The sequence below is a fragment of the Pollachius pollachius genome, assembly GCF_949987615.1.
Source record: "Pollachius pollachius genome assembly, chromosome: 2".
NCBI lineage: Eukaryota > Metazoa > Chordata > Actinopteri > Gadiformes > Gadidae > Pollachius > Pollachius pollachius.
Window position 1 is genome coordinate 29,614,289 of NC_136935.1, and position 27,647 is coordinate 29,641,935.

Here is a 27,647-nt window from a genome sequence, read left to right on the forward strand (position 1 = left end):
ATGACAATTACAGGGCAATAAGAGATACATTGGGCATAATAGCATCTGAATGTGATGTGAAAAACCCAAACCAAACCTGAAGCTGCTAAGCTAGGTTCAAAACTTAATGAACTAGAGACAGCATTAATGTTGACCATTAATAACTAAGTCGGGGGGCCGGGAACTGGGTAGGTTTAAGGCGACTGGTGATCTTCTACAAAAAAGGGACATTTAGTTACTCCTCTGGGTCTTTTGCACTGGTATGTGGTCACTCTGCGAAACCAGTTGATGAGCACACTGGTCATAAGTCGTAATTTAAAAGCACTTGACAGTTGAAGCATGAGAAAGACTATCAGAGCTTCTAGAGGCGTTTACCCAGAAACCCCAAAATGAAACTCTACCACAAATGTCAGCCAGCGGAAACAGCTGTGGCTTTTGCACACAGTCCAACCAGCAAGGCTTCCTATGAACAGGCTGAAGCTATACCACACACACACACACACACACACACACACACACACACACACACACACACACACACACACACACACACACACACACACACACACACACGTATGAACAAAACAATGAACAAAAAGTGTATGCACACAGGTTGATGAATAAGAACAGAAAGAAAAAATTTAGTTCATACCCACACTCAGTTGAACCACATAGGAGAGATGGAAATGAGAAAAAACTATTCATGGACCAAGGCTGTGAATTTTCAAAACCCTTAATTTATTTTGAGAATGTATGACACTTAGGATCCTTGGTTTACTGCAATGTGTCAGCCAGTTCATGGGCCACTTATTTATCCCAGGTTGTCACCTTGCCAAAACCAGGTTTGATTCCCTCTGATGCCACCAAATGCTGTTTGTAAGATGGTTTGGATGAAAAAATGAATTCAATTAATACTAAAACAAGATTAAGACTTAATGCTAGAAAAACTATGGTTGAATAATTACCAAACAAAAATGTTTACATGTTTTCTGCCATATTTGTATTCGTAATTGTATTGTAATAAAAATATATAAGAAGCATTTATTAAAGTAGATGGTATTCAGAACAAGTTTGCTCCATCTGGTTTGATGACAACTGAAATTGTGTGTGTACATCCATGACAATAACATTTTTTGTTGAATCTAATATGGAAACGTAATGAAACTCAGGTGATATCAGCTCAAGAGAATAGTTTTTTTATTTTCTGACAATCAAACCTCGCCTGGTATGCAGATAGAAATAACCGCAACATTTTCCACAAGGCCAGCCAATCACAAGTCATTTTTAATCCTTCCGCCTTCATTCAAATGGGTGTGATGAAAGTATCAAATGTCTTTACTCCTCAACAGATCATCAACATGAGCTTGACGTATGTCTTTCTTCCCGTTATCTTGGGTAAAATATTTATGTTTACATTTCTTCTTCAATAATACATACAGTTGTATATGATGTCCTGTCTGTGTTATGAATGTTTTGTATTTGGTGTTTTAAAATCACATTGATATAGCATCATATGTTGCTCCATGTTGCTGCACATTTGATCTTATTACTTATTGAATATATTTTTAATTCAAGGTGCTGTTGTGTCCTGGCAGGACGTACTCTCTAACCAAGTAGTGGTACTGACCGTGAGACCAGGAGAAAACGTTACTCTATACTGTGACTGTAAAATCTTACCTAATACAAATCTTGTTTGGTACAGGAACTGTTCTCATGAAAATCAGCCAACACTTACTCTGAATTGGAAGGACAGAGAGCATGGGATTTTTGATTATGTAGAGGATGGAAGCCATTTCTCCCATCTAAATATGAAGTTGAACGATTCGTCAAACTCATTCAACTTACTGATTAAGAACATCACTGATTCTCACCTTGGTATCTACTACTGTGGAACTGAAAAACTGAATGGGAAAAAAGGAAACGAGACAAAATATATTTACACATATGGTAAAATAATCACAAGGATTTTGTTCGGTAAGTGGACTTTTTCGGTGGTCAAATCCATTTATAGGAATTCAAATTATTATCATATGTCGGGATAATATCCAAATGTGTTAAAGGTCAAGCACTTTTTAAAGATGGGAAGGATGTGTTGATTGGACACATTTGTGCCACTACAAACTCTACTATTACACTTGCATTTACAATCCCAACGAATATCCTGCGCTTTTAAGATAAAGTTCAGGACAATTGTAGAGGCTAGAGAGCATATTTATTCATTAAATGTTTAATTAATTCAGTTTTTCTTATATTATAGACAACATTTAAATGCATTAATTCATGAAAACATTTAAATAAGTCAACCAGCATCCCTCATGCCGAAGTATTATATTCAAACCAGTTTAGTATTATCGGGCCTGACTGCGTCATGTAGAGGGATGCAGAAAGGTGCAGAAAGAACGTAGAAAGGTGCAAACTAGTGTGCTGTATTTTTTTTAAAAAACAATATCTCTATAAATATCCCTATCCAAGATGCCTATGCTGCAGGTGCTGGAGTCTCTGCTGCTGCAGACTGTGCACAGTGCTGGATGCTGCTAATCATCCTGTGTCCATCCTCTGCTCTTCTCCTCTCCCTCCTCTCATCCTTGGTCGTCTACCTCCACTGCAGAAGGAAAGGTAGAGTATATACCTCTGTTAACTGTCATCTTCTGTATCTTAAGAACACCTACACTACAAATTGTCTTCCATAGAAGCAGCAACTGTCTTCCTTTGCTGGTTTTGTGGCCTTATAATGACTGTTTGTGTTTCTTTAAGATGAAGACCTCCATGTTGCTCAGGGAACACCCAGCAGTACAGATGAAACATCAATCAGGATCCAGGTAACGTATAGTTGAAATACTTATGTACATTTGTGATGTAATGGTAGAGGACAGTGTGGAGTACATCAACATGCTATGAAGGAGCGCTGTACAAAGAAGTTGACATCAATGGACCCAATGTCCAGCAATACTCAGGTGTTATTAGACGAAGGAAGAGAAGTACATTCAGCAGAGCTTCATGTGGTTGAGTCCCTTCCCTGTAACAAGGGACACACAATTTCAAGACAATTTTGAGAAACCAGGCAAAGTAATCTATATTTCGAAAACCCCCAAAGCACGTTGCTAGCTGTAGCAATAGGTCTGCCCTGTCATCACAGAGGACTCAGGTCAGTGTAATGAGCACAAAGGGAGAGTGTGCGCAGGTACGTAGAAAGACAGTTTAGCCATCCCATTGTTTCATTTGGGCCGTATGAAATGATTGGATGTATTTATTACAGGCAGTTTGGTGAGGATGTCATGGATTAGCAAAGTTTAAAGTATGTTGATGATGTAATATTAATAGTTGTATCTGTCTCTCTCAGGATGAAGATGGCCTGTGTTACACTACACTAGATATCCCTCTACGTTCTCAGAGACCTAAAAAGAAGAGAGTCCAACCCTCAGAGTTCAGCACCTACTCAGCCATCAATACTAAGAGGATGTGACCATGACCAAGTCTTTTAATACAAAAACAAGGGCTCTACTTCTTCTATCTGAACTTTCTCTGCTCTTCTGCCCGGATGAGGATGAAATAATTATGCACTCAATTCATAAAATAATCCAATAGATTGAAAGTTAAGCGTTTTTATGATTTATGAAGAAATCTCATATTGGCAAACACATGTTCATGAAAACAAATTTACCCAAACATTAAACGATTGAACAAAAGTTTAATTATCTTGTCTGTAATATCTTTACTTCCTCATAGGATATCATCACCATATACTGTTTGCATATTATTTGTCAATAGTATCAATCTGAAAACAGTTTTTTACTACTGAAAACTTTTTTACAATAGCTACATTAGTAGCTATTGTTTGTTGTTCATTGTTTACTATATATTTTTGAAATATAAGCCTTGACCTTGAGAAACCTTGACCTGGAAAAAAAACGTGACCTGGCTATGAAACTGTCTTTTCTGTAATGTCTTATTAGCAAATTACGACGAAGCTCAGAGAATGACGCAGGCATTGTTTGCACTTTCAGGGCTACTCCTTTCCTTACATGTAGGACGGTGCTGGCACCGTAAATATCCCAAGAACACGTAATTTCACCAAAATATCTGTCTCTTTGCCTCATGGAGACCATGGATGTACAGAGGCCTGCTGACATCATCTCTGTGTTAACCGCCACAGACTCAGGGCCTCGTGTGTAAGAGGTTCAGAGTTAACCTCTTCTATTTCTGGGTGTATGTGTGTGTGAGGAGAGCCTTTGATAAGACATGTTGGTGTGTAAGCTGTATCCTCACGGACCTCCTGCACCTAATCCTTTGCATGAAACTGTTTTATTTATGTTGTATCTTTAGCTGTCAATGGTGAGCATAGTATATGAACCAAGAGATGCCTGTCTTAATATTCATGAAAGGGTAAACCCCAAAATCATTTTTTGTCTTTTGGAAACCGTTCTGTTTGGGTCACATGAAGAGATGGGGAACATTTAAGTGTCATTTTACAAAGCCGTGGATTTCTATTGGCTGTATACCCTTAGCTCAAGTAAGTGTGTTGTGCAAACTCTGAGCCCAAGAACACAGTGTATGCTGATACGTGACAACATGACATGGTTCTACAGACTGCAGCAAGTGCAACGACCACCTGTGGTTTTCAGCTCCAGGATGCTAGCACGGTTTTCCTGTTTCCTTCTCGTCAGCTAAATGTAAGCTATATCCTATACGTAGGGTTAGGGTTAGAAAGTTTAACTTAAGTCCATAACTCACAAACTAGTCCAACAGAGGCAGAAAGTAGGCAGAAAACCAGGAGCTTGGTCAGGGATGGTTGTCTGTCTCTGCCTATGCTTTGAATATGTGATTAGATAGACTATCACCCAGGAAGAACAGAGTGTGTTGTTTGTTTACCTGCTTCTACAGGCGTTTACCCAGAAACCCCAAAATGAAACTATCACCAATGACAGCCAGCGGCAACATTTGTGGTTTCTGCACCCAGTCCAACGTTCAGTGCTACTTAAGAAGAGAGGCTGAGGGTATAAGACCATCAAACAATCACACACAGCCAGACACACACGAATGCACACATACACGGGCATTCACAAACGCAGGCACGCACACACTGATTGTTATTATTGATTAAAGCCACTGGCCCAAATGTTTTTGGATATGGCCCAAATGTTTTCAGAATCTTTGATCACCACCAAAGATACTGTATTTGATTAATTGTGTTGAAAGTTTAAAAAGCATTTTTTTTGTTTTTAATTAAAGTTATGAATCCCTTGACATAGGAAGGAAGACAAAGATCCTAGGAGAGCCACACAGAATGAGGCCCTGCATCTTTCAACTAGAGGTCAGGATACCTTTATGAGACCAGTTTGTACAGCAATGACATCATTCTAGATCAGTATTTTCTTTGATGTCACTCTAGATCAGTATTCGTCATAATTCTACTTCAATAATACATGAGTTTTATATGATGTCCTGTGTAATAATCACATTGATATAGTATCATATGTTGCTCCATGTTGCTGCACATTTTATCTTATTACTAATTGAATATATTTTTAATTCAAGGCGTCTGAATACGATCTCCCGGACAATCTCGTGCCTGGCCAGTGGACTCTGCTGGAGAAGACTGCGTCTGTTCTGGGTCCATTTGAGGAGTTGACGGGAAGGGTCAGCTCTTCGGATGCTATGGCAGCAGACGTAATTCCTGCGATTACTGTGCTGCTGAGATATCTTTCTAGAGAGATCGAGGAGGACCAAGGCATCAAAATTATGAATCGAACGTTATCTGCAGCTGTCATGAAGCAATTTTGATTTTACGACGGGGAAGAAAATCCGCTCTACAGCCTAGCAACTTTGCTCAATCCGAGGTAGGCCAATACTCTCTCTCTCTCTCTCTCTCTCTCTGCGTGCGTCTGTTTGTGCCTGTGTGCACTGAGCAGTGAACGCAACAATTCCATGCAAGTTGTTTCTTGGCTGGGATTTTTTTTAAATAGGAATTCCTAAATGGCCACATAGCCTAATGACTGTAAATGTTGTCTGTTTTACATACAAAAGTGTGTATTTCTCGAAGACCAACACTGCTGCAAATGCCAAGGAGGAGCTGCTGATGAGACTGATTGCAGAGCAGGACACTCAGGAAGATGACCCACTATGAACCACCTACCAGAAAACCACGCAGGGAGGACCAGGCCAGCAGCAGTTTAGACTGTATATTTGATGAAATTGCAAATGAGCAAGCATCAGTAGCACTGACCCCAGCTGCTGTGGGTGTTACCGCACAATTGGAAACATACCTTGGGGGGGCCCCAGTGGCTCGTGAGGACAATCCACTGCAATACTGGGGGGTTAACAAAGTGCGGTTCCCTTCTCTGGCCAAAGTGGCACGCAAATACCTCTCAGCACCTTGCAGTAGCATTGAGAGCGAACGGCTGTTTAGCTCAGTGTCACACATTGTGAATGAAGGCAGAAACAGGCTAACACCTGATCATACAGAGATGATTCTGTTGATAAAAAAAAATCTGCCTCTCACTTTCTCCAAAAATACATAGCCTAGTTCAGAGGCAACATTGTGTGTTGATAGTCATTTGACAACATAGTTTGTTGATTTGTTTAGCCTTTCTGAAGAAACATGGGAATAGTGCCATATGGTTTGTGTACTTGAAAGAAGGAGACTTTTGATAACTGAAATGTGATAATGTGCTTATTAAGCAATAGTTCTACCCACTTTTTGTGATGATTTTTGTTGTTATTCGCTTTATCTGGTTATATTTACATTTAGTCTAATGTGATGGCATTTTGTCTTTGAAGGCTTTTTTGTTAAAACCAGATAGCTCTGTTTACTTTTGGCTTGGAATAGCCTTCTGTTCATTTTGTATTGCCATACTAAAGCTTTGACATAATCTTCGGGGGAGAAAATAAAATTTGCCTTCAAATTAATTGCACGTCTTCTTTCATAGAGACCAAATCTAGAAATTATCGGTATCGGTACTCGGTATCGGCAAGTACACAAATAAAAGTATCAGTATCGTATCGGTTTGTAAAAAAGTGGTATCGGTGCATCCCTACTAAAAACTATCACTAGGACTAGGCCTACTACAGCAATATAGGCCTAAAGCTTAAATCTATATTGCATATTTTCAACCTTACAATACAATAGGCCTAACAGAAAAGGTTCAATTCAAACCATCAGTTTACTGTACAAAAGTAATCACTTCTCAATGGAAAATGGACATTTATATTTATGGAAAGTTACCGGTTATAGCCTATTCTGTTTTGGTTAAGTAGCCTGTTGGCTACATTCATTTTGTGGTCAAAACCTAATTGAGTGCTTGACAGGCCTAGGCCAGTGCAGACATTTTATCTATTAGGCTGCAACTTCAATGAAATGCTAAAATCAGCTAAAATATCAGAAAATTTAAAACTGGTTAACGACAAGAAGTTCAATACAAATATTTTTTATTGATTATGGTCTCCGCTGTTTGATTCGATTAAGACTCTGGCTGTGAGGTACTGGATGGGGGACGGATGCCTCCTCGTCTCTTTGTTGCCTGATCCGTAGCCAGGTTAGATCACCCGATGGTGTGCTTGGTGACCTCTGCATCGGTGACAGACTTTGTGATGGAATTTTTCCTCACAGCACCTGAAATCAGACAAATATGTTTATGTTTATGGTATGTAGCATTCAAAGCCAAGTAGGCTTACACAATAAAATATATGAGATAGGTATTAAGGAGATTAAATAATAAATATAGCTGCGAGCAGCAATGTGGGGGTCAAGCAGAATGGGACTCAATAAACTAATTTTGCTGGACAGACGTAACCGGTTAGGTGGCTACATGATGATATTGGCAAATGGTTATCACAATGAAAATACATTGAAGTTGCTTTGTAAGGGCCGGAATATACTTGCTGCTAACAACGCCCCTCTAGGCGTTGCTGATGCCCAATTATTTGGGCATCATCAGGATAGGGTCAAAAGACTATGAGACAAGTTTAGTTTGGATGCATGAAGGCCTTGCAGAGAAATTAGCTCACTTCCTGTTTGACGTCCCCCTGAGGTCAAAGGTCACCAAATTGTTTGGAGACTGGACTGTTTGACACATTTGTTCAGCTTGGTCTGAAGATCATATATGGCAAGTTTCATGATGATTCGGCATAATTTGTGTCCTGTGGATATGTACTATTGATTTTGACAATTTTCAACATGGCGGCCAAATTCTCATGTTGCCATTGGAAATATTTGATTAGCTACATGGGGCGGTCTGATAGTATCACCAGACATTGGAAATTTGTTTGAAATATACACATGTGAATAGAGAAGAGTTAAAACACATCTTCATTACTTACAGCGCCCCCTAGAGGTCGACTAAATTCATTGAGTGTCTCCATGATTATGTCCTGGGTCTATGTAGTAAGTTTGGTTATGATATGTCAAAGGGCTGCTGAGATATTGGCTTACTTCCTGTTCGGCGGCTTCGCGGTCAAATTTGATTGGCTGTCATAGATGTTTCCGTGAGAAATCATTTACTAGCTACATGGGGAGGTCTGATAGTATCACCAGACATTGCAATTTAGTTTGAAATATACTCATGTGGAGAGAGGAGTTAAAACACGTCTTCATTAATTATAGCGCCCCCTAGAGGTCAATGGTCACCAAATTAATTGAGTGTCCCCATGATGATGTCATGCGTCTATGTACCAAGTTTGGTTATGATTTGCCAAAGGGCTGCTGAAATATTGGCTTACTTCCTGTTTGGCGACTTTGCGGTCGAATTAGATTGGCTGTCCCGGCCAAACAGCTTTGAATTTAATAAATCGGTCCGATAGGTTTTATTAAGCATGGCCTGTTGATCATGTCTGCCAAGATTTACGATGATTGGACAAAATTTGTGATAGGAGATGCATTTTGAAGGTTTTGGACATAAACCAAGATGGTGGAAAATCCATCAGGCTCACATTGTGAAAGAATAGGTCAGGAACTTTTTTTTGGCCAGGCAGTGTATTTATTGTATATTTGAATTATATACTTACTGAATTATATACTTACTGAAAAGCAAGCTCTTTGTAGACATCTTGCTGAAGGCCTTTTTATTGTTCACACCTTTCCAATTAATTTGGTGGGACACGTCGTCTGTGTAGAGCCGGCCAAGAATGTTCCAAGTCACCCTCTTCACATCCTGGCCTCCAATTGTGGCCAAAGAAGCAATCTAAAAGGCAAATATATTTTTAAATTAACAGCAGGGTATACATTTCTATGATTATGTTGCATTTAAACTGTTTTTGTTCCTGTTGAAAGCATCCCAAAATGTAGAAAAACAAAAACGTCTATATTGTACTGTTTCCTCTAAAGAAAAAATACTGTTCTCTTGAAAAAAAAATTTCTAAACATGTACTTGGCTCACACTTTCATGGACATGTGCCACTTTTACACACAATGTCATACCAGGAAGATTGTCGCTCACTGACAGAATCTGGGAAAAGGCAGTTCAGGACAGGCCTGTTCAGGGCTGCTTCAATAGAATACTTGCAATAATCATGGACAATCAATATACCTAATAGCATTATAGCATGGACCATTCATATTAAGAAGACTCACTGCTCTCTGTCGAGCTGGGTAGCTTGAAGTTTCTTTTAAAAACACCTCAAATGCATTATCAGTCATCTCAACGTCTGGCCCCGGGTTGCTGTTCATCCTGCTGCTGAGATAGTTGACCTTTGCCACAAGCTGGTCTTTTTGTTGTTTAATTGTCTCAAGCAAGTTCAAGATGTGGACTTCAGCCGCTGTTGACAAACATGAAATATAGCTAAAATGTAGTGTATGATATATTTATTACGTTTCAGTGCTTATCCTCATTACTCACAATACTGACCTTAGTTATTGATAAAGTTTGAAGAAAATATGTGAGAGTTGTCAGAATCTCTTCCAAAATCCGTAGCATAGAATGACCCTCCAGTATTTGTCAGTTATTGCTTACCGGAGCAGGGAATGGACTCAGTCATCCTTCCCCCTCGCCATGTTGGTCTAAAGGCCAGGCTTGAAGAAGACTTCTCTGTTTGCCGCAGGTTCAGGGTTGATGTCGGGGGTGGAGGGAGATGAGGAGGAACTGCCGTTCCTGGCGCATAATGAGGAGGAAGGCATGCGGTGTGCGAGAGGGGGAAAGAATTGTATTAAATGGCAGTCATCTGTTAATCATGACTGCTAATATACATGGGACCGTTCTATTCACTAATATTTCAGAGATCAGTCCTTACCTTGAGTAACTCTCCGCATGTTCAATGCAGGTGCAGGGAGTTGATTTGGGAAAGGTTGTTGCGGTCCTGCCCCATGGTAAGGTGCTAAGGGACAGAAATTGGTATTAAATGGTTGTGATCTGTTAACCATGGTAGGCTGTGAGCTGCAGGGCCAAACAATGGCAAACGAAAAATCTCTGGTCATGCTCTGATCGTGAATTAATTTGTATGTTTCAACATTTTGGTATGCACTACCTATTTCAATCCCATGAATGAATTGACGATGTATTTCAGTACAATTTGATAATGATGAATGATAAATATTGCATGACTGCAGATGTTTTTAACTGACAAAAAGTTTGGCTGAGATTTTGATATTTTGAAAATTACAATTTCAGTTGAGTATGCAGAAAATCTAAGATGGTAATGCAGATGTAATCTGTTGATTTGAAACAGAGTGACCTTTGCTGTGTTAATATAGATTCGGCCACTGTATTCAATATTATTTCGGAGATCAGTCTTTTCCTAGACAGTTTTCTTCAGGTCGAGGACAGATTCTGCTGCTGCTGCCTGGCACTCGGCGAGATGTTGGAGCTGGAGGAATGGATACAAGGAGAGGTGATTATCTTTAGCACCAAGAATGTTAACCAAATCTTAATATTAATGTTATGATTTTATTATTTTTGGTGGCAAGTGATTATCCCTTACTCTGCCAGTGCAATTGGCCATGGCTTGAGGCTTCAACTGGTGAATTGGAAGGCAACCCCAGAGATGTAAAGTCACCATCTTCACTCTCATCAGAGTCCCCAAAGCGATGGCTGTTAAGTAACCATATTATATTATTATTAGGGTTACTGCAATCCCAAAATTGCCAAATATACATACAGTATAGCACAAACATCTCTGGTCTATTTTTGAATGCTACAGGAAATAACCTTCCTATCACTACAAAAAACATAAAAAAGACAGAACACACTTACACTGGCCTCCTTTGTCTTTTTATATGGCGGCCCACACTCCTGCACTGCCTCAGACTGCAGATCAGAGTTGTTGCAGCTGGTCTGATATTGCTCCATAAGCCTACAGACATCTTTGTAGTTGTCTAAAATTGAACATGTTAAAATGATCATATGGTTGAAATTAGCTGTAGACCTGCACAGAATGTTAATATTATTACTAAAGATATGTAAACTAGGCACAAAAAGTAAGGAAACTTGTGTTTGGTTGATTTTTTCATTGCTGTAACAATGCTTTTTAGCAAGAAACCTTATACCGTTGGAAAGCCTGAAGCCTCCCCTTTTAAATGATACCACATTTGTAAGGAACATGCATTTGTGGTATGAACAGCAGAGCTGAGTATGTAGATTGCGCCCAAGAAAAATGTGCCAAATAGCATTCTGCCATTGACTCTTATTTTGAGCTTTTGGTACTCCCAGGTGATGCCAATCAGGGACAATGGCAGAGCGCTGAGAGTCAGAGTCAGAGAGTCAATGGCAGAGTGATGTTTGGTACATTTTTCTTGGGCGCAACCTACATACTCAGCACTGCTGCTCATACCACAAATAAATGGAACATTTTAAACAATGCAAGGCAAAGACCATTTTCATAACATAGACAGGATTGCTTATTCCAAGCAGAAGGAGAAGAAACCATGAAATTATCTTTAAACTAGAGTTTCATGAATTGGCATACCACAAGTTCTGATGATCATCACATCATACTTTGGCCAGTTTGGCTCATGTGTCTCACTGTTGGCAGTTGCCCTTTTGGCATGTTCTGTGTTTTTGTATTTTGACCAGTACACCATCCCGTCATCACACCACTTATCCGGGACAACAGCAATGTCCCCGTTGGCAAATTTTATGAGATGAAAACTCACCCTTAATGTAGAAAGAAAGCAAAGTTACTTGTCATAAAAAAGTGTGTGTGTGTGTGTGTGTGTGTGTGGGGGGGGGGGGGCACTACAGACTCTGTAGGAACTCTGACTCCAACGATAGCGTAATGACATTCAACCACATGTTTTTTTAAATGGAAAGTTCTGCAGAGAAGGGAGACTGTCATGTTTGGAATGAAAGGGAGAAAACAGGACAGAGTAACATTGTTTTACAACGTAGTTAAGGTGGCCGGCATGCAAAGTGCTGTGGGAAATCCTGAGGGTAAACACTGCATGTTTTTTGCAGTGTTGTGGGTGTTGTTTCATAATCTCACAAAAAAAATCATTGCTAATAATATACTGTACTATGTACAGTTCATGGTATTGAGAAAGTTGGCACATGTATCAATTCTGCATAAAATTCAGCATAAAATGTAATTTCCCCTGGAAGACATATAATACATAATGTTATGTATTATATGTCATCTCATATTTTGAAAACATGAAATTATGGATGTAGTGTATACCTGGAAAAATACCACCTTTTCTGAAATACTTACAGCAAATTTTTATCCAGAGTAATGAAGTAATGGAAGTCATAGTCAGAAGTCAGTAGTAGCCATTATTAGAGTTTTTAATTTAAACCGATTGCTTAAACTGATTGATTGATTAAAATGTTTTTTTTTAAATTCATTATTTATTTAGTGGATGAGAGGTATGGCCACAAAACCATCCCTGTACGGCAAGGCTACACATTTCTGTCGCAGCGCTGACACCTCAACCGACTTCAGCTCATCAGATGTGTACAATGAATATGTTAATTCTGTCAGAAATGAAGGGGAAGGTATAAAATGGCGACTGCTGGGAAGATTCAGTGTAGACAATGAACACACCATTATCATTTTGGATGATGTTTTTGACAAGGCAGACTTTCTCCCCCACCAGAAATATATTGTCCCCTGTTGATCATTTTACTGTCCATCGTTCACATCTCATTTCCCCATATTGGCCCTGCACTCCCATCCCAACAACAATTGGCCCCACAAATTGCTCTCTTTTTAGAGTGATGTCTGCATCAACATCCAATTTCATAGCTTGAACCTCTGAAAGGCGCCGAACAAGCTGGGCTAGCGGGAACTCAGGTTTTCTTACAAGTTTTTTTTATTTTCGCGAGGTAGTTCTCATACGGGAACGCTGAAAAAGAATCCAAACAGCCATATTGATTCACCTAGTGTGCTAGGTGGACCAAATAGTGGACATTGTAAACAATTTGTTCTGTCCCATGATACAGCTCACTAAAATGAGCAACAAAAGACTTCAGCAATTGGCAAGCATTGTCTACAAGGCTGTGATGTTGAGGGCTGACCAAGATCGATATGGCCGTTGACAGGAGCAGGAAATTAGAATACATATTCCGGTCCAAGAATCCCGCCAGGACCACAGGGCCAGTGTAGAGTAAAAACTGCCGGAATTTTGTTGCCTTCCACCAGTCGAACTCTCTAAGTCACCGTGGCCTCCTGGCAAACTCAACTGAAACATTCGGCCTAACAGACTGGAGTTTATGTGACATCCTGTCAACTATCAATGCAGGCAGTCTCACAGTTAATGGACCCCGGAGCCAGAACTGGAGCTTTTTTTTAACAACGCCCAAACACACTACATGCATGTAATCTAATGGAAACTGTGTTACCATGCCTATCTTGATACTCTGAAATGGATGAGGGCCCTCATGGTGGTGAAGTTCATCAAGCTTTAAGTTGAATGACATGTCCGTTATAGGGGGTGCTCTGGTCCAGCGAACGACATGCGGCGATTCTGGTACTTCCCCGGGTGTTGGCACTTATCGCACCCATGGTAAGCATTATGGGCCCTTGCAGGGGTGTCACACACTACTGTGTGAAGCTCAGTTTTGAGGTTCTTATCACCAAAGCAAAACCCAGCCTCTAACTACTGTAATTCAGTCACAAAATCAGATAAGAACCACAGTATGCCCAAATCACCACAGGTTCCTTCATAGGAACGGTAACTAGCAATCCAAGGATGGGCCACAGCTGTAAAGTGGAACTTTTAAATAAAGGCAGACCATCTATATTAATCTGCAGCCCCAATGTCATGCCCTCTGCCAGTATTTTGATGTGTTTATTTAAGGTGGCCCTTAAGGAGCAAAGGATCACAAAGTGATGGTAGTTCCCCCCAGCCTTCTCTCGAATATCTTAGTGGACTTTTGTTTTGAGAAGGGTCCTACCATCCTTGGGTAGATTGGGATGGGTTATGTTGAGTATGCTCAACAGCGCAGTCAGGGCAACCATTGAAATGGCAAATCTCACTGCCCAGTTGGCAATGTTATCGGAAAGTGATGGGGATGGGACATCAGGTTCAGAATCTGAACCTGATGTCCCATCTCCATCACAATACACATCATCAAAATCCATGCCGAGATTTACATTGAAAATGTATGTGTGAGGCATTTTTCGTCTTATTATTGTTAGCAGACCATTCAAGCCACAACGGGGCGCTTTAGTTCCATTGATGTGTTGTGACTTTGTAAGTAAAGTGGGAAGCAAAAACCAATATGGAGGGAATGTAATGAGGTTGCAATGAAATTTGCTGTACTCCAAAGGCAATTGTAACATAAACATAACATAAGCAAGATGTAAGGGATAATGCCCGACGAGGTGTCCATTAACAGAAATTAATGGACGAAGCTGAGGCGTGAACCGTCCAGCGGAGGACGGTTGCTTCCGCGAAATAAGGAATCAGAATTAGTTCCAGGAAGGAACCAATCAGAATCGAGTATTCACCCAGACCATACGGTATAATACATTTTAACATTTTTTGCGTGTGTGTGTGCGCGCCACGCACATAGCGTTCTGATCTGATTGCGGCAGCCTACACTTGTTTAATCGTGATTGCTTGGTTTTCTCGGTTCTTGTTCATACGGAATAAATAAAACGAATTACTTTGCTTACTATTTTTTGCTTGATTTAGTTGTTAACGTTTGAGGGGGTATTTTGAGGAAGGACTTAGAATGGGTTAGGGGAAAGTGGGGTCGTCAGACCTCGCCATACATTTTTGTGGGGTCGCCAGACAAAAAGTTTAAGAACCACTGGTCTAAACGACTGTGATTAAAATGTCGAAGCTTCATTTTCATTACAAAGAGGATGGAAAAGGGGCAATAGACACTATGAGACCAAACTTGCCAAAATGCAAACTTAGCTAGAAGCTAAAGCTAAACCATTATCAGTGACTGAACATGCTATAGTTACCAGCTAGCGAACGTATGGGCATTGTCACGAAAATTAGCACGTAAGCTGTAATATCTGCACATAGCCACAAGTGGAGCAGGACCATATATTAGCTGTAATAACTGCTCATGGCCACAAGATGGCAGCATCATCACACATATGAGGAAGTCAGATCATAGCCAATCAGAGCATGTACTACGTCATATAGGCCATGCCTACTCTGTATAGGAACAGGCGCGCGCCCAAAGGAGTCGCTTTGCCGCTTCGTGGCGGGGTCCAGTTCGCCCTGTCGGGGCACATTTTCCCCATAATGACCGGCGTTCTATACATTATCCCCTACAAAACATAGTCTGCCAAAATTGCTGTTGCATTTTAAATCAAATAGGCTACAGACTCGCATGATCATTCACTTCTCGGTTCTACTGCTAGTTCAATATCAAACAAAGTCATTACAATACAATTATAGTATAGCCCCGACACGATGAAAACACAAAGGGCAATGTTTACTGTGAACGTCGCAATATCTCAATTAATAAATGCACTTACTCAGTCAAGAGTATTCAGCACAAAGTTGAAAAAGCAAAGAAAATCTCCTCTGATGACCATCTCTGGCTCTTTACGCGACTACGCGATAGCTGTCAAGTGCAACCATTATAAGTAGGCGGAGCCATCCTCTGTGAAAGGCGCGTCCGCGTCCAGGGATCCAACATGGGTCCACTCGGGATCCGCAGTTTGACAGTAGAATTTTCGGAGGCGGAGCTGATCCTCTGGGCGGTGCCCAAACGAATGTGACAGTTACGCGGTTTGGTGGCTTGAAGGCGGATCCGCCTATGAGTCTCCTGCTGTGTGGGTTCCTTGTCCGCATCCCCTGCCATCCAGTTGTCATGCAGACTGGCTTCGAACGGCTGATTCCATGGATGTACTTTGCGTGTGCCGTGATTTCCCGCCGATGTGGCGAAGCTGTATGGTTATGCTGTTGAGAGTTTAAATAAATGGACTATATACTATATACTATACTATTATTTGGGCAGATCCGGTACTTCTCATAAAAAAATTAAAAACATGTTTAAAATGAAATAATAATATGCATATATTAATTTACAGAACAAATCCCAAGAATTTCATGTTGTTTATTAATATTTAACGTCATTTGAAAGAGTCGGAGATCTGTTGACGCACTGAAAATATGGGCCAACAAACCACGCCCGACATTTTTGAAATTCGCCGCATCTGAGGAGCAAGCAGAGAGGAAGAAACAGTTACCATGCATGACCACATGCGTGTGCGCCATGCACAAGTTAATATAAATTATAAATATCACAGAGCAGGATTGTGAACGTTTACAATATTTCATGTCAATTTAAAATCAGCAAAATGTGTCAGCGTTGGCCGACTAACTCTTTTTAATTAGGATATTTATCCTGCGTGCCTCCTCTCTGCAACGAAATTTGGTTAAGATATAAAACCATTAAATTGAACATTAAAACAGATATTTTCATTTTTAAATAAATATTTGGAAACGAAAATTCATGTTTCCCGCAGTGTGCCTCTCTGGTATTGAGCGGGTCTGCAGAATCGCACTCTGCACAACCCAGTCGGTAAAAAAGTCACTGTAACGCACGACTCCGTAATCCATGATTTCCAAGCATCGGTGGTGATGGCAAATTTCTCCGCTAAGGACAGGATCTCGCGGAGGGAGGCTGCTGCTTCACTGTACATCTTCTCCAGCCGCACAGTCCAAGTTTGGCGACATGGCACTGTGTAATCCAGCTAGAGAAATGCGCTCAGATCACGGAAGACTAACATGTCACGTCTCTGGCAAAGGCTGCCGTGTTTAAAATAGCATGCATATACATCAGTTATATTCTCAATTTAATTTACAGAGCAATCCCTTCAAAGTATTTAGGTTAACTATATAACAGACTAGGATTAGTGTGTGTCTGATGGGGGGGGGGGGGGGGGGGGGGGGCGTGCTATCACGGTGGTGTCCATCCCCGTTTTAAAAGGACTCTTACTTCTGGGCTGCAGCCCCAAATGTTTTCAATTGCTAGCGACGCTCCTGTTTCTATGTGTTTTTTAGTTAATGATCGGGCTATAATAAGACCACGTAGGCTATGTAATCGCGGACAAAAGGGGACATTTCATAGTGGATGGTGGAAACCAGGACATTTTTGCCTCCCGACAGGCTTTTGCGGGGAATCGGGACTGTCCCAATCACCAATGACGAATGTCAGTGTAGGACACTACAGCGCATGCAACTAAGAAATAATCATATTAATTAATAAAAGTACAATAATAATAGTAATGCAATTTATATTAATGACCTCATGTCGGTGTACCGCCACTCCGACCATGGAAACCAAAATTGTCGGAGTGGTGGGACGTTTAAAAACAATGGAAGTGGCACCACTACGACAATTAGACCTCAATGTTGGAGTGGCGTTATGTCTGAATGGAAGGCGGTCCCTGATACAAATTGTCTTCCGTAGAAGCAGCAACTGTCTCCCTTTGCTGGTTTCGTGGCCTTATAATGACTGTTTGTGTTTCTTTAAGATCAAGACCTCCATGTTGCTCAGGGAACACCCAGCAGTAGCAATGTAACATCAATCAGGAACCAGGTAACATATAGTTCATATACTTATGTACATTTGTGATAACAGGTAGAGGACAGTGTACGTTTACATGTTATGGTGAAGCGCTGTAAAAAGATGTTAACATTGTTGGACCGAATGTTCAGCGATATTTAGGTGTTAATTAATGCAGGAAGAGAATTACATTCAGCAGAGCTTCATGTGGTTGAGCCACTTCCCTGTAACAAGGGACACAAATTTCAAGCCAATTTTGAGAAACCAGTCGGAGTAATCTATATTTCGAAAAACCCCAAAACACGTTGCTAGCGGTAGCAATAGGTCTGCCCTGTCATCACAGAGGATTCAGGTCAGTGTACTGAGCTCACATCCAGAGTGTGCGCAGGTACGTAGACACACAGTTTGGCCATCCCATCGCTTCATTCGGGCCGAATGAAATGATTGGACGGGTTTATTACAGGCAGTTTGTTGATGATGTCATGGAATAGCAAAGTGTAATGTATGTTGATGATGTAACAGATTAGCAAAGTTTAAAGAATGTTAATGATGTAATATGAACATATATGTCTCTCTCAGGATGAAGATGGTCTGTGTTACGCTCCACTGGATATCCCTCTACGTTCTCAGAGACCTAAAAAGAAGAGAGTCCAACCCTCAGAGTTCAGCACCTACTCAGCCATCAATACTAAGAGGATGTGACCAGGACCAAGTCTTTTAATACAATTACAAGGGCTCTACTTCCTCTATCTGAACCTTTTCTGCTCTTCTGCCCAGATGCTGATGAAATGTGTATGCACTCAAGTCGTAAGATAATCCAATAGAGTGAAAGTTAAGCGTTTTTATAATGAACTAAAGTTTAAATATCTTGTCTTTTACTTTCTCGTAGGATATCATCACCATATACTGTTTGCATATTGTTTGTCAATAGTATCAATTTGAAAACTGTTTATCACTTGGTTTAGTCTCTACATTAGTATATATTATTTGTTGTTCATTGTTTACTATAAAGCTATATTGGAAATATTTGCCTATTTGTCTCTGTGTGTATCAGGTTAAGACACCTTGAACTGGCTATAAAGCTGTCTTTTCTGTAATGTCTTGTTAGCAAATTATGACAAAGCTCAGAGAACGATGTAGGTGATACATCATTTGCACTTTCAGTGTTACTCGTTTTATTGCATGTAGGACGTTATTGGCCCCTTAAATATCCCAAAAAACACGTCATTACAACCTAAATATCTGTCTCTCCGCCTCATGGAGATCACGGATGTACAGAGGCCCGCCGACATCATCTCTGTTTTGACCGCAACAGCCTCAGAATTAACTTCTTCTTTTTCTGGGTGTATGTGTGAGAGCCTTCGATAAGTCATGTTGGTGTGTAAGCTGTATCCTCAAGGACCTGCTGACACCTAATGCTTTGCATGAAACTGTTTTATTTATGTTGTATCTTTAGTTGTCAATGATGAGCATAGTATATGAACCAAGAGATTCCTGTCGTTATGTTCATGAAAGGATGAAACCGTTCTGTTTGGGTCACACGAAGGGTTGGGGAACATGTAAGTGTAATTTTACAAAGCAGTGGATTTCTATTGGCTGCACACCCTTAGCTCAAGTAAGTGTGTTGTGCAAACTCTGAGCCCAAGAACACAGTGTATGCTGATACGTGACAACATGACATGGTTCTACAGACTGCAGCAAGTGCAACGACCACCTGTGGTTTTCAGCTCCAGGATGCTAGCACGGTTTTCCTGTTTCCTTCTCGTCAGCTAAATGTAAGCTGTATCCTATTTATAGCGTTAGGGTTAGAAAGTTGAACTTTGGTTCATAACTTCATAACTTCGGATCAGAAAGTAGGAAGAAAACCAGGAGCTTGGTCTGGGATGGTTGTCCGTCTCTGCCTATAATTTGAATATGTGTTTAGATAGACTATCAGACAGGAAGAACAGAGTGTGTTGTTTGTTTACCTGCTTCTACAGGCGTTTACCCAGAAACCCCAAAATGACACTATCACCAACGACAGCCAGCGGAAACATTTGTGGTTTCTGCACAGAGTTCAACTATGTTCAATGCTACTTAAGGAAAGAGGCTGAGAGTATGAGACTATCAAACAGTCACACACAGCCAGACACACACAAATGCACGCACACACCACCCGCGGCGCTACCACTGGGCCCGCCCATTTTAGGTCCGGGCCCGCCTATTTTGACCAAGGCCTATAGTGAGTAGTGAGTGATTTTCATTCTAGCTGTTCATCCAATAAGCAGCCTGAGGAAAGCTTTGAGTAAAAGCTTCTCAGCCAATCAGCGGCTCCTACCCCAAGTGTGGACTGCCTGCCCACAGGCTGCAACACGCACATTGATTATATTCTGGGCAAATCATCACCTGTACAGCAAAACTCGGACCTACAGAAATTATGGAATGACATACTGGACAAGCAGATGATGGAGCTGAACACTCGTTTCAAGCCCGACACATACGGCTTTATGAGAGCCGCTGCTGCCTGCCTGCCACAGTCAGACAAGGCTCTTTGGTGACAAGGCTCTCATCCGGCACGCCTGCGCGCACTTTTCCATTCCGGTGGAAGACGCAGAGCGCACTGTGTTTGTGCAGCAACTTTAAAGAAAGGCAAAGGCCAACAAGACCATGGACGAGAAAAAAGAAACACTCGTAGAAGTGCTTGACGCATGCCCCCGTGATATTTTCCCCAACATGAACAGCCTCCTGCGGGCCCTCCTCACATTGCCCATGACGACATGTACTGTGGAGAGACTATTTTTAGCTGTCAATCGGATAAAAACAGGCACCAGGGCTACAATGTTGACAGATAGACTGCACTCTTTGTCCCTGCTTTCATTTGAAATGGAATTGACTGATTAACTGGAATATCAAGAAATTCTTGCTGTGTTCAGCACAAAACCCCGCCGTCTCCTGCTCTAAGCCCCAAGTCCCACAAGCAAGTTTCAATTGAATTGTGTGCATTTGTGATTATTTATCAGTTATCTCGGATTGTTATGCTTTTGTTTATATGGTTAGATATGTTATTAATTTAATTATTCTTAAGAAATAAGCTGCAGGAGAAATAATCTTTGATCGTTTTCCTGCTGTTTGTGTTTAGCAGCTGTGTCAGATTCAATGCTGCTGTTATTTCATGTCCATACAGTTCGTCTGTCATTCTGAATTTATAAGAAACAGTTAAATAATTTTGGATAGTTCCCTGCCCGCCGTGCAAATAAATGGAGGGAGAAACAGACCCTCCAAAGATATAATTCTGTTTCAGTCTTTATGTGTATTGAACGTTCAAAAGAGATAAATTAAGTTAGGCTCACTGCCAAGGTGTATGTCTTTGTCCGGTTCAGTACTGAGCTAAGGACAGCAACATAAGAGCCACACAGGTAGGCTACTGAGTCGCTGTCCTCAGTGCCGCAGAAAAGCGCTGAAACGGAGATGAAGGGGAACCCGGTTTTTATTTATGGCTTATTTTAACTGGCCCATCCAGTTTTCTGGAGGCCCACCCACAATCAAAATCCTGGCGCCGCTAGTGGCACACACACAATTTTTAGTATTGATTACAGCCGACAATTTAAACTACAGATTACAATGGCCCAAATGTTTTTGGATATGGCCCAAATGTTTTCAGAATCTTTGATCACCAACAAAGATGCTGTACTTGATTAATTGTGTTGAAAGTTTAAAAGATTTTTTTGTTTTTAATTAAATGTATGAATCCATTGACGTAGGACGGAAGACAAATTCTTGATTTTTGTCCTGTCGGTGTTGCATCACTGCATCCTTAAACTAGTGGTCAGGATTTCTTTATGAGGCCAGTTTGTACAGCAATGGATTTGGTTTCTTTGATATCATCCTAGATCATTATTCTTCATGGTAGTAAATGCAGTCATGTGGGATGGCGATTAATAATGATATTATTCTCCATTCCATGGGGTCCGTCACCCACAATAGCGCCTGGGTGTTTTCTCTTGAATAGCGCTGGTCGGACCCAGCACGCCTCAGTCCAGTAACGAGGGTGCGGTATAGCTCAGCTTAGTTACGGCTCGCGTTTCCATCACCGACAGTACCCTTATGGTAGGGCGGGGTTTAAGCTGGATGGCGATAGCCGCGGCAGCTAATCACGCACCGTGACCTCATAGCAGTCCGACAGTGTATCAGTGTATGCTATTAAATCCAAGGAAAAAGAAAAACGTGACACATCAAAGAGCAACAATGTAGGACATCCAAGAAAGACGTCAAACTTTTGCGTAACATTTTCTTCAATAAACGAAGCTTTCGCCGTTGTACAGAAATACCTTGCGGGTATGCGTTTTTTTGTTATTAGGCGAGTTTCAGATCGTCTGCATTTGCGCGCATGCATGCCCGAGACTCAAGAACATCCGCCGGGACTAGGCAGAAATAAGTCATGTTCCCACAACGTCAAGTCGGACACAGCTGCACTTATCGTTGTTTGAACAAGCATAGTTTGGGAGAGGGCATGCCTCTTTGAAAGGAGATATGTCATTTCTCACGTGGGAAATTCAACGTGGTAATTCCAACCAACCAGGGAAACGTTTTGATATGTCGAAGGGAGTGTCTTATGTCCACACTTATTCGAGAGCAAATGCCCAGAAAAGCAGGCGGAAGTTGTTTTCCTGAAACTACCGCGAGTTTTGAAAGCCAGGTGACTCCTCGAATTGGAAGTTATCACAGGTATTTCTGATGTTTTTCATCCCAGAATGCATTCTGACGCATGGTCAACAAAGCTGCATGTCTCATCAAAAACATGCCTGTTATCCCCTTGTTGCACGGAAGTGACGGACGAAGTGGCGGACGAAACACGACCCGTGCCGCACTTTTGCAGACTTAACCGACCCGCACCCTCCGGTGGAAATGCGCCATTAGGGACAACACAAGTGGGGTTGTCCGCCTTGATGTATGATGGACAGATAAGCCTACTATTTGCTACAGTCCAATGGGAAGACTGGTAGACTGATCCAGAGCCATAGAGAGAGAGTACTTTTCTGACTATTGTTGTATATTTGTAAATGTCAGTTTTACATTTGGAGTGGTAGGGTGACAACTGAAAGCTACTTAGATACGTTTTTAAGTTTGAGGGAAAGCTTCCCGTTTGTGTTAGCATGGGTAGCAGTAGGCTACTGACTTTAGTGGCTTAACCTTAACTTTTACCTTACTACATCTGTTCTGAAATCAAAGACGATTCAAGATGTTATTTTTTGCGCAACCGGACTACTGGATTTCCTTGATTTTGCTTGTAATTCCGATTCACTTACCGCGGTCAGAGAGCGATTTAGAAAGCAGAGTAGCAACAGTCCATTTAGCATTTAGTTTCCAGGCAACTTCTTCTGATGAGGCAGGAGCTGACCACACAACCATGATATTTTTAGAACTAAGCCATACACAAAGTATCAAATATATTAAAGAATAACAAATCATTATGCTTGGATGAATTAAATAGTATTTTTTTTATTAAACAGTGTGTGTGTGTGTGTGTGTGTGTGTGTGTGTGTGTGTGTGTGTGTGTGTGTGTGTGTGTGTGTGATACAACTGGAAACACAAGAACAAAGTGAAGGAACAGGGATGAATATTGTGTATACATATATATAAGTGTTAACAAGAGAGGAATACGGTGAGGAAAGGAGACAATTAAAAAAGCAATAAAAATAAAATGGACAACTGGTTATAAAACCCTCCAGCAAATGCAGATTCCACTGCCTAACATCTGCACGCTGCAAAGGAGGATGCAGCATGTAAATCTGGAGCCAGGAGTTAAGTGTTTGAGATGCTGAGTGTTTAGAAAAAAAATCCTCTCCACATATTCAGGCTGAGGTTTGTGGAACCAAAAACAAGTGGGAACAAGTATGACTAAGAACAACGAAGCAAACATACAGTCCCTACAAAAAAGTCTTGTCGCTTGGGCACAAGTTGACCTTAAGTGCCCCTCAAATATGTCTAATCAATTTTTTTTACAAGAAATGGTTAATTTCAACCCCAACAGCTTTTGAAATAATGTTTTGGTGCCAAACGAAACTGCTGAAAAGCATTCTAACGTTCACAGCTTAGTAAAGCCCACTGAGTCAGTTTTTGCAAAGACAAAAGTCTTGTCGCCTTGTCATATGATGCACCCAATCCTAGATTACAGCCTCACCTGTGATCAATAATTGATCAATCAATTAGTGGGTGTGTATAAAAAGAACCCCAGCACACCAGACCTTCATATCAACTGCAACTTGACCTCTGACAACATGTCTAAGATTCACCCTGAGACCACAGTGTTGATTATCAAGAGGCTGAAGACCAGATCCACTGCTGAGGTGGCCGACACCTTCAATGTGTCTCAGTGTCAAGTACAAAGAATAAGAAAAAGATTTGAAGAGACTGGAGATGTTTTTGACAAGCCCAGGTCCCGCAGACCCCGCAAGACAACTGCTCGGGAGGACCGTTTGTTAGCTCGAAAATCTAAGGCCAGCCCCTTTTCCACTGCAGCAGAGCTCCACCAGGCCTGGTCAACTCAAGTCCCCGTGTCAACCAGAACAGTTTGTAGAAGTCTGTCTCGAAATGGCCTCCATGGTCGAATCAGTGCCCAGAAACCAGCACTAAACAAAAGGCAATTAAAACGTATGGCATTTGTCAAGGCCCACAGCCTGCTAAAAGGATGGACGCTGGAAATGTGGCAGAAGGTGGATTTCTCAGATGATTCTTTGGTTGAATAACATCATAGCCGCCGCAAATATTGAAGGAGATCTACTGGAGCCTGCATGGATCAGAGATTCACCCAGAAAACAGTTAAGTTTGGTGGCGGAAATATAATGGTCTGGGGTTACATCCAGTATGGGGGTGTGCAAGAGATTTGCAGGGTGGAAGGCAATATCAATAGCCTAAAATATGAAGAAGTATTAGCTACCTCTTATATTCCCAACCATAAAAGGGGTCAAGTTTTGTAGCAGGATGGTGCTCCATTGCATACTTCCATCTCTACGTCAAAGTTCCTCAAGGCGAAGAAGATCAAGGTGCTCCAGGACTGGCCAGCCCAGTCACCAGACATGAACATCATTGAGCATGTGCGGTGTACCTTGGGCACACCGCAGCTCTTCTGCTTCTTGTATAAAATTCACGGAGACAGGTTGGGTGGAGCACTGGACTGGTTTATTTGCTGCAACATGGGACAACACACAACCAGTGTTCGCATATATATATTCAGCCGTAGTCCGTTCGAACACAACGTAAGCTTGGTTGCTTCTGAACTTTTAAACACAAACAAAAAACATTAAGTGATCGTATATGGTATTACAACACAAAGCATTAAACAAACGTACCTGCAACATTGGACAACACACAACCAGTGTTCGCATATATATATTCAGCCGTAGTCCTTTCGAACACAACGTAAGCTTGGTTGCTTCTTTCAAACACAAACTTCCGCCGTGGACTTTCAGAATAAAATATAGAATGTTGGTTGGAGTCCCAAGTTTAACAGAATTTAACAAATAAAATAAATTATTTACACTGTCATATTTACACTGTTACATACACCCCCTTTAAATTCAGTTAAACAACAGACAAATCCAGAGCAGTATAACGAGAAAAGAAATAGAAAGAAAGAAAAAAAAATTAGGGTTGCTCAATGTGGACCCAAACCACCGATGCGAGCTACAGTCGATACAAAATCCCCCCATAGGGAGTGCAAAAGAATTAGCAGGTACCAAGCCCAATACTTTTCACAGACAAGTAGAAGATGCCATATACACCTTCTGAACATCTCGATCAAGGCAACACACATTTCATACTCAAGTACAAAAAAATAGTATTTGGATGCAGCCCCTATAAAATTGGGAAAAAGAAGAAAAAGAAGAAAGAAAACAAAACTCCTGGTCATCTAGAACTTAACAGTCCATGGAAGAATGCATACACAGGACTTGAACCAGGAGAGGTATGCTCAACCTTCTGAGTTGACATCTCATGAATCAGCTTCTTAGGAGGTCTGACATGTCTCCCATATTTAGTAGGGACTGCACCACCCTGACCTGCATGAACACTGCAAGGTTGCACACAAATAGCAGTGTTTTCATCAACTTCTTCTCCGAGAGTCAAGTGAGATACATCTGGCACAGATAAGTGAGCAACACTAGCGGAAACTGGGTCAGATGAATGAGCCACACTGACGGGGACTGGGTCAGATGAATAAGCCACACTGAAGGGGACTGGGTCAGGTGAGTGGATTAGCCAGTCCATAGTCTGGTTGTAGCCATCTACATTGTTCATCTCCACAGAGTCTCGACCACTTCCACATGCCACATCCAGATTATCTGAGTCAACAAGGGAAGCAGGAGTTTCATCCACAGTAAGAAAGTCAACCTGGAGGAGAAGGTTCCAGTGCACAACTCTCTCTCTGCCAGTTATGGCATCTCTGATTCTGTATACGCTGATCCCAGACCTCACAGACACAACATCGTATGGTGTAGAGTCCCACTTGTCAGCAAGCTTTCTTTTCCCTCTTTCACCACGGTTGGCCAACAACACGCGATCACCCATAGCCAGTGGAGAGCCTTTCACTCTGCGGTTGTACAGCCTGGCATGACGTGCTTGCTCGTCAAGGCTGTGTTTCCGAGCAATTCCTGAGGCTTCACTCAAGTGCTGCTTCAACCGTGAGACAAACTCGCCATGGCTGATCACTTTGTCATCTTGAACCACATGCTGGAACATGACGTCAATAGGGAGACGTGGAACCCGTCCATACATGAGGTAAAATGGGGCAAAGACGGTCGTCTCATGCACAATACAGTTGTAGCAAAAGGTTAGAGTCCGCAGCACCTGGGGCCACCTGGCTTTTGCAGTTGGGGGAAGAGTTCTCAACATATTCCCCAGCGTCCTGTTGAAGCGCTCTGTGACACCATTACCCATTGGGTGGTAAGGTGTGGTGTGTGACTTCTTAACCCCTGCCATCTCCAAAAGTTCCCTTAGGAGCCTGCTCTCAAAGTTGGCCCCCTGATCCGAATGGATTCTCTTGGGAAAGCCATACACACAGAAGAAATCATCCCACAATCGGCGAGCTACGTGTTTTGCAGTTTGACTCTGACAGGGGAAGGCATGTGCCATTTTGGAGAAGTGGTCAGTTATGACCAAGACATCAACTGTTTTTTTATCACTCAGTTCAGCTGTCCAAAAGTCAATGCACACCAGCTCCATTGGTTCAGATGTGTGAATGGATTCAAGGGGTGCACGGGCTGCAGGTTCAAGAGTTTTGCCAACAATGCATCGTTCACATCGTCGTAAATGATTTACTATGTCTGTTTCCATGCCAGCCCAGAAAAACCTCTCTCTGGCGAGGGAGAGGGTTCGTGCACGGCCCTGGAGACCAAGGAGGATCTCATGTTTAAGGCCATCTGGCACAACGAACTGGGACAACTTTTTGTTCAGTCGGTTGTCTTTTCTCACCCTGTACAGAATCCCATTTTGTACTTTTAGCTTTTTCCAATGTCTAAGGAGCTTATTGACGCAGGCAGGTTCAGCTGCAGCCTCACGTCTGGTAGCTTTCCTTTTTCGCTGCACATAGAACAGGACTCTGCTTATTGTTTGGTCTTGCTCCTGCAGGCTCAAAAGCTGGCTCTGAGGGATCACAGTGGAAGGGTCTTCGTCAGGCAACTGTGGCAACGGTAAGTTAGCACTGAGATGACCACAACCACCATGAGCGCTCAGTGCAGCTGACACCTCATCCGAGCTGATGGAACATCCCTCAGTCTGAGGATCATGCAC

The 27,647-nt window shown here is 41.7% G+C and overlaps 2 protein-coding genes across 4 annotated transcripts; one reads left to right on the forward strand and one right to left on the reverse strand.

Annotated features, from left to right (window-relative positions):
* The first annotated feature begins 1,331 nt into the window (after positions 1-1,331).
* LOC307071703 (uncharacterized protein) lies at positions 1,332-3,634 on the forward strand. 2 transcript variants are annotated; one of them, XM_079730762.1, is made up of 5 exons: positions 1,332-1,374; positions 1,682-1,953; positions 2,452-2,595; positions 2,734-2,798; positions 3,320-3,634. In XM_079730762.1, exons 2-5 carry the CDS (start codon positions 1,788-1,790, stop codon positions 3,440-3,442), a joined length of 498 nt encoding a protein of 165 aa, XP_079586888.1. In that variant the 5' UTR covers positions 1,332-1,374; positions 1,682-1,787; the 3' UTR covers positions 3,443-3,634. The 2 variants fall into 2 exon arrangements, with proteins under 2 accessions (XP_079586888.1, XP_079586887.1); XM_079730761.1 differs by having other exon boundaries at positions 1,339-1,374; positions 1,555-1,953.
* Positions 3,635-7,421: 3,787 nt separating this feature from the next.
* On the reverse strand, positions 7,422-16,035 carry LOC307071621 (uncharacterized protein). 2 transcript variants are annotated; one of them, XR_013811627.1, is made up of 9 exons: positions 15,844-16,035; positions 11,872-12,059; positions 11,160-11,281; positions 10,888-10,997; positions 10,201-10,773; positions 9,924-10,061; positions 9,545-9,729; positions 8,980-9,155; positions 7,422-7,588 (listed from the first exon to the last, which is right to left on the reverse strand). XR_013811627.1 is itself a non-coding variant. In XM_079730663.1 (9 exons), exons 5-9 carry the CDS (start codon positions 10,382-10,384, stop codon positions 7,518-7,520), a joined length of 738 nt encoding a protein of 245 aa, XP_079586789.1. In that variant the 5' UTR covers positions 10,385-10,773; positions 10,888-10,997; positions 11,160-11,281; positions 11,872-12,059; positions 15,844-16,035; the 3' UTR covers positions 7,422-7,517. The 2 variants fall into 2 exon arrangements, 1 of the variants encoding a protein (XP_079586789.1); XM_079730663.1 differs by having other exon boundaries at positions 8,996-9,155.
* Between the last annotated feature and the right edge of the window lie 11,612 nt (positions 16,036-27,647).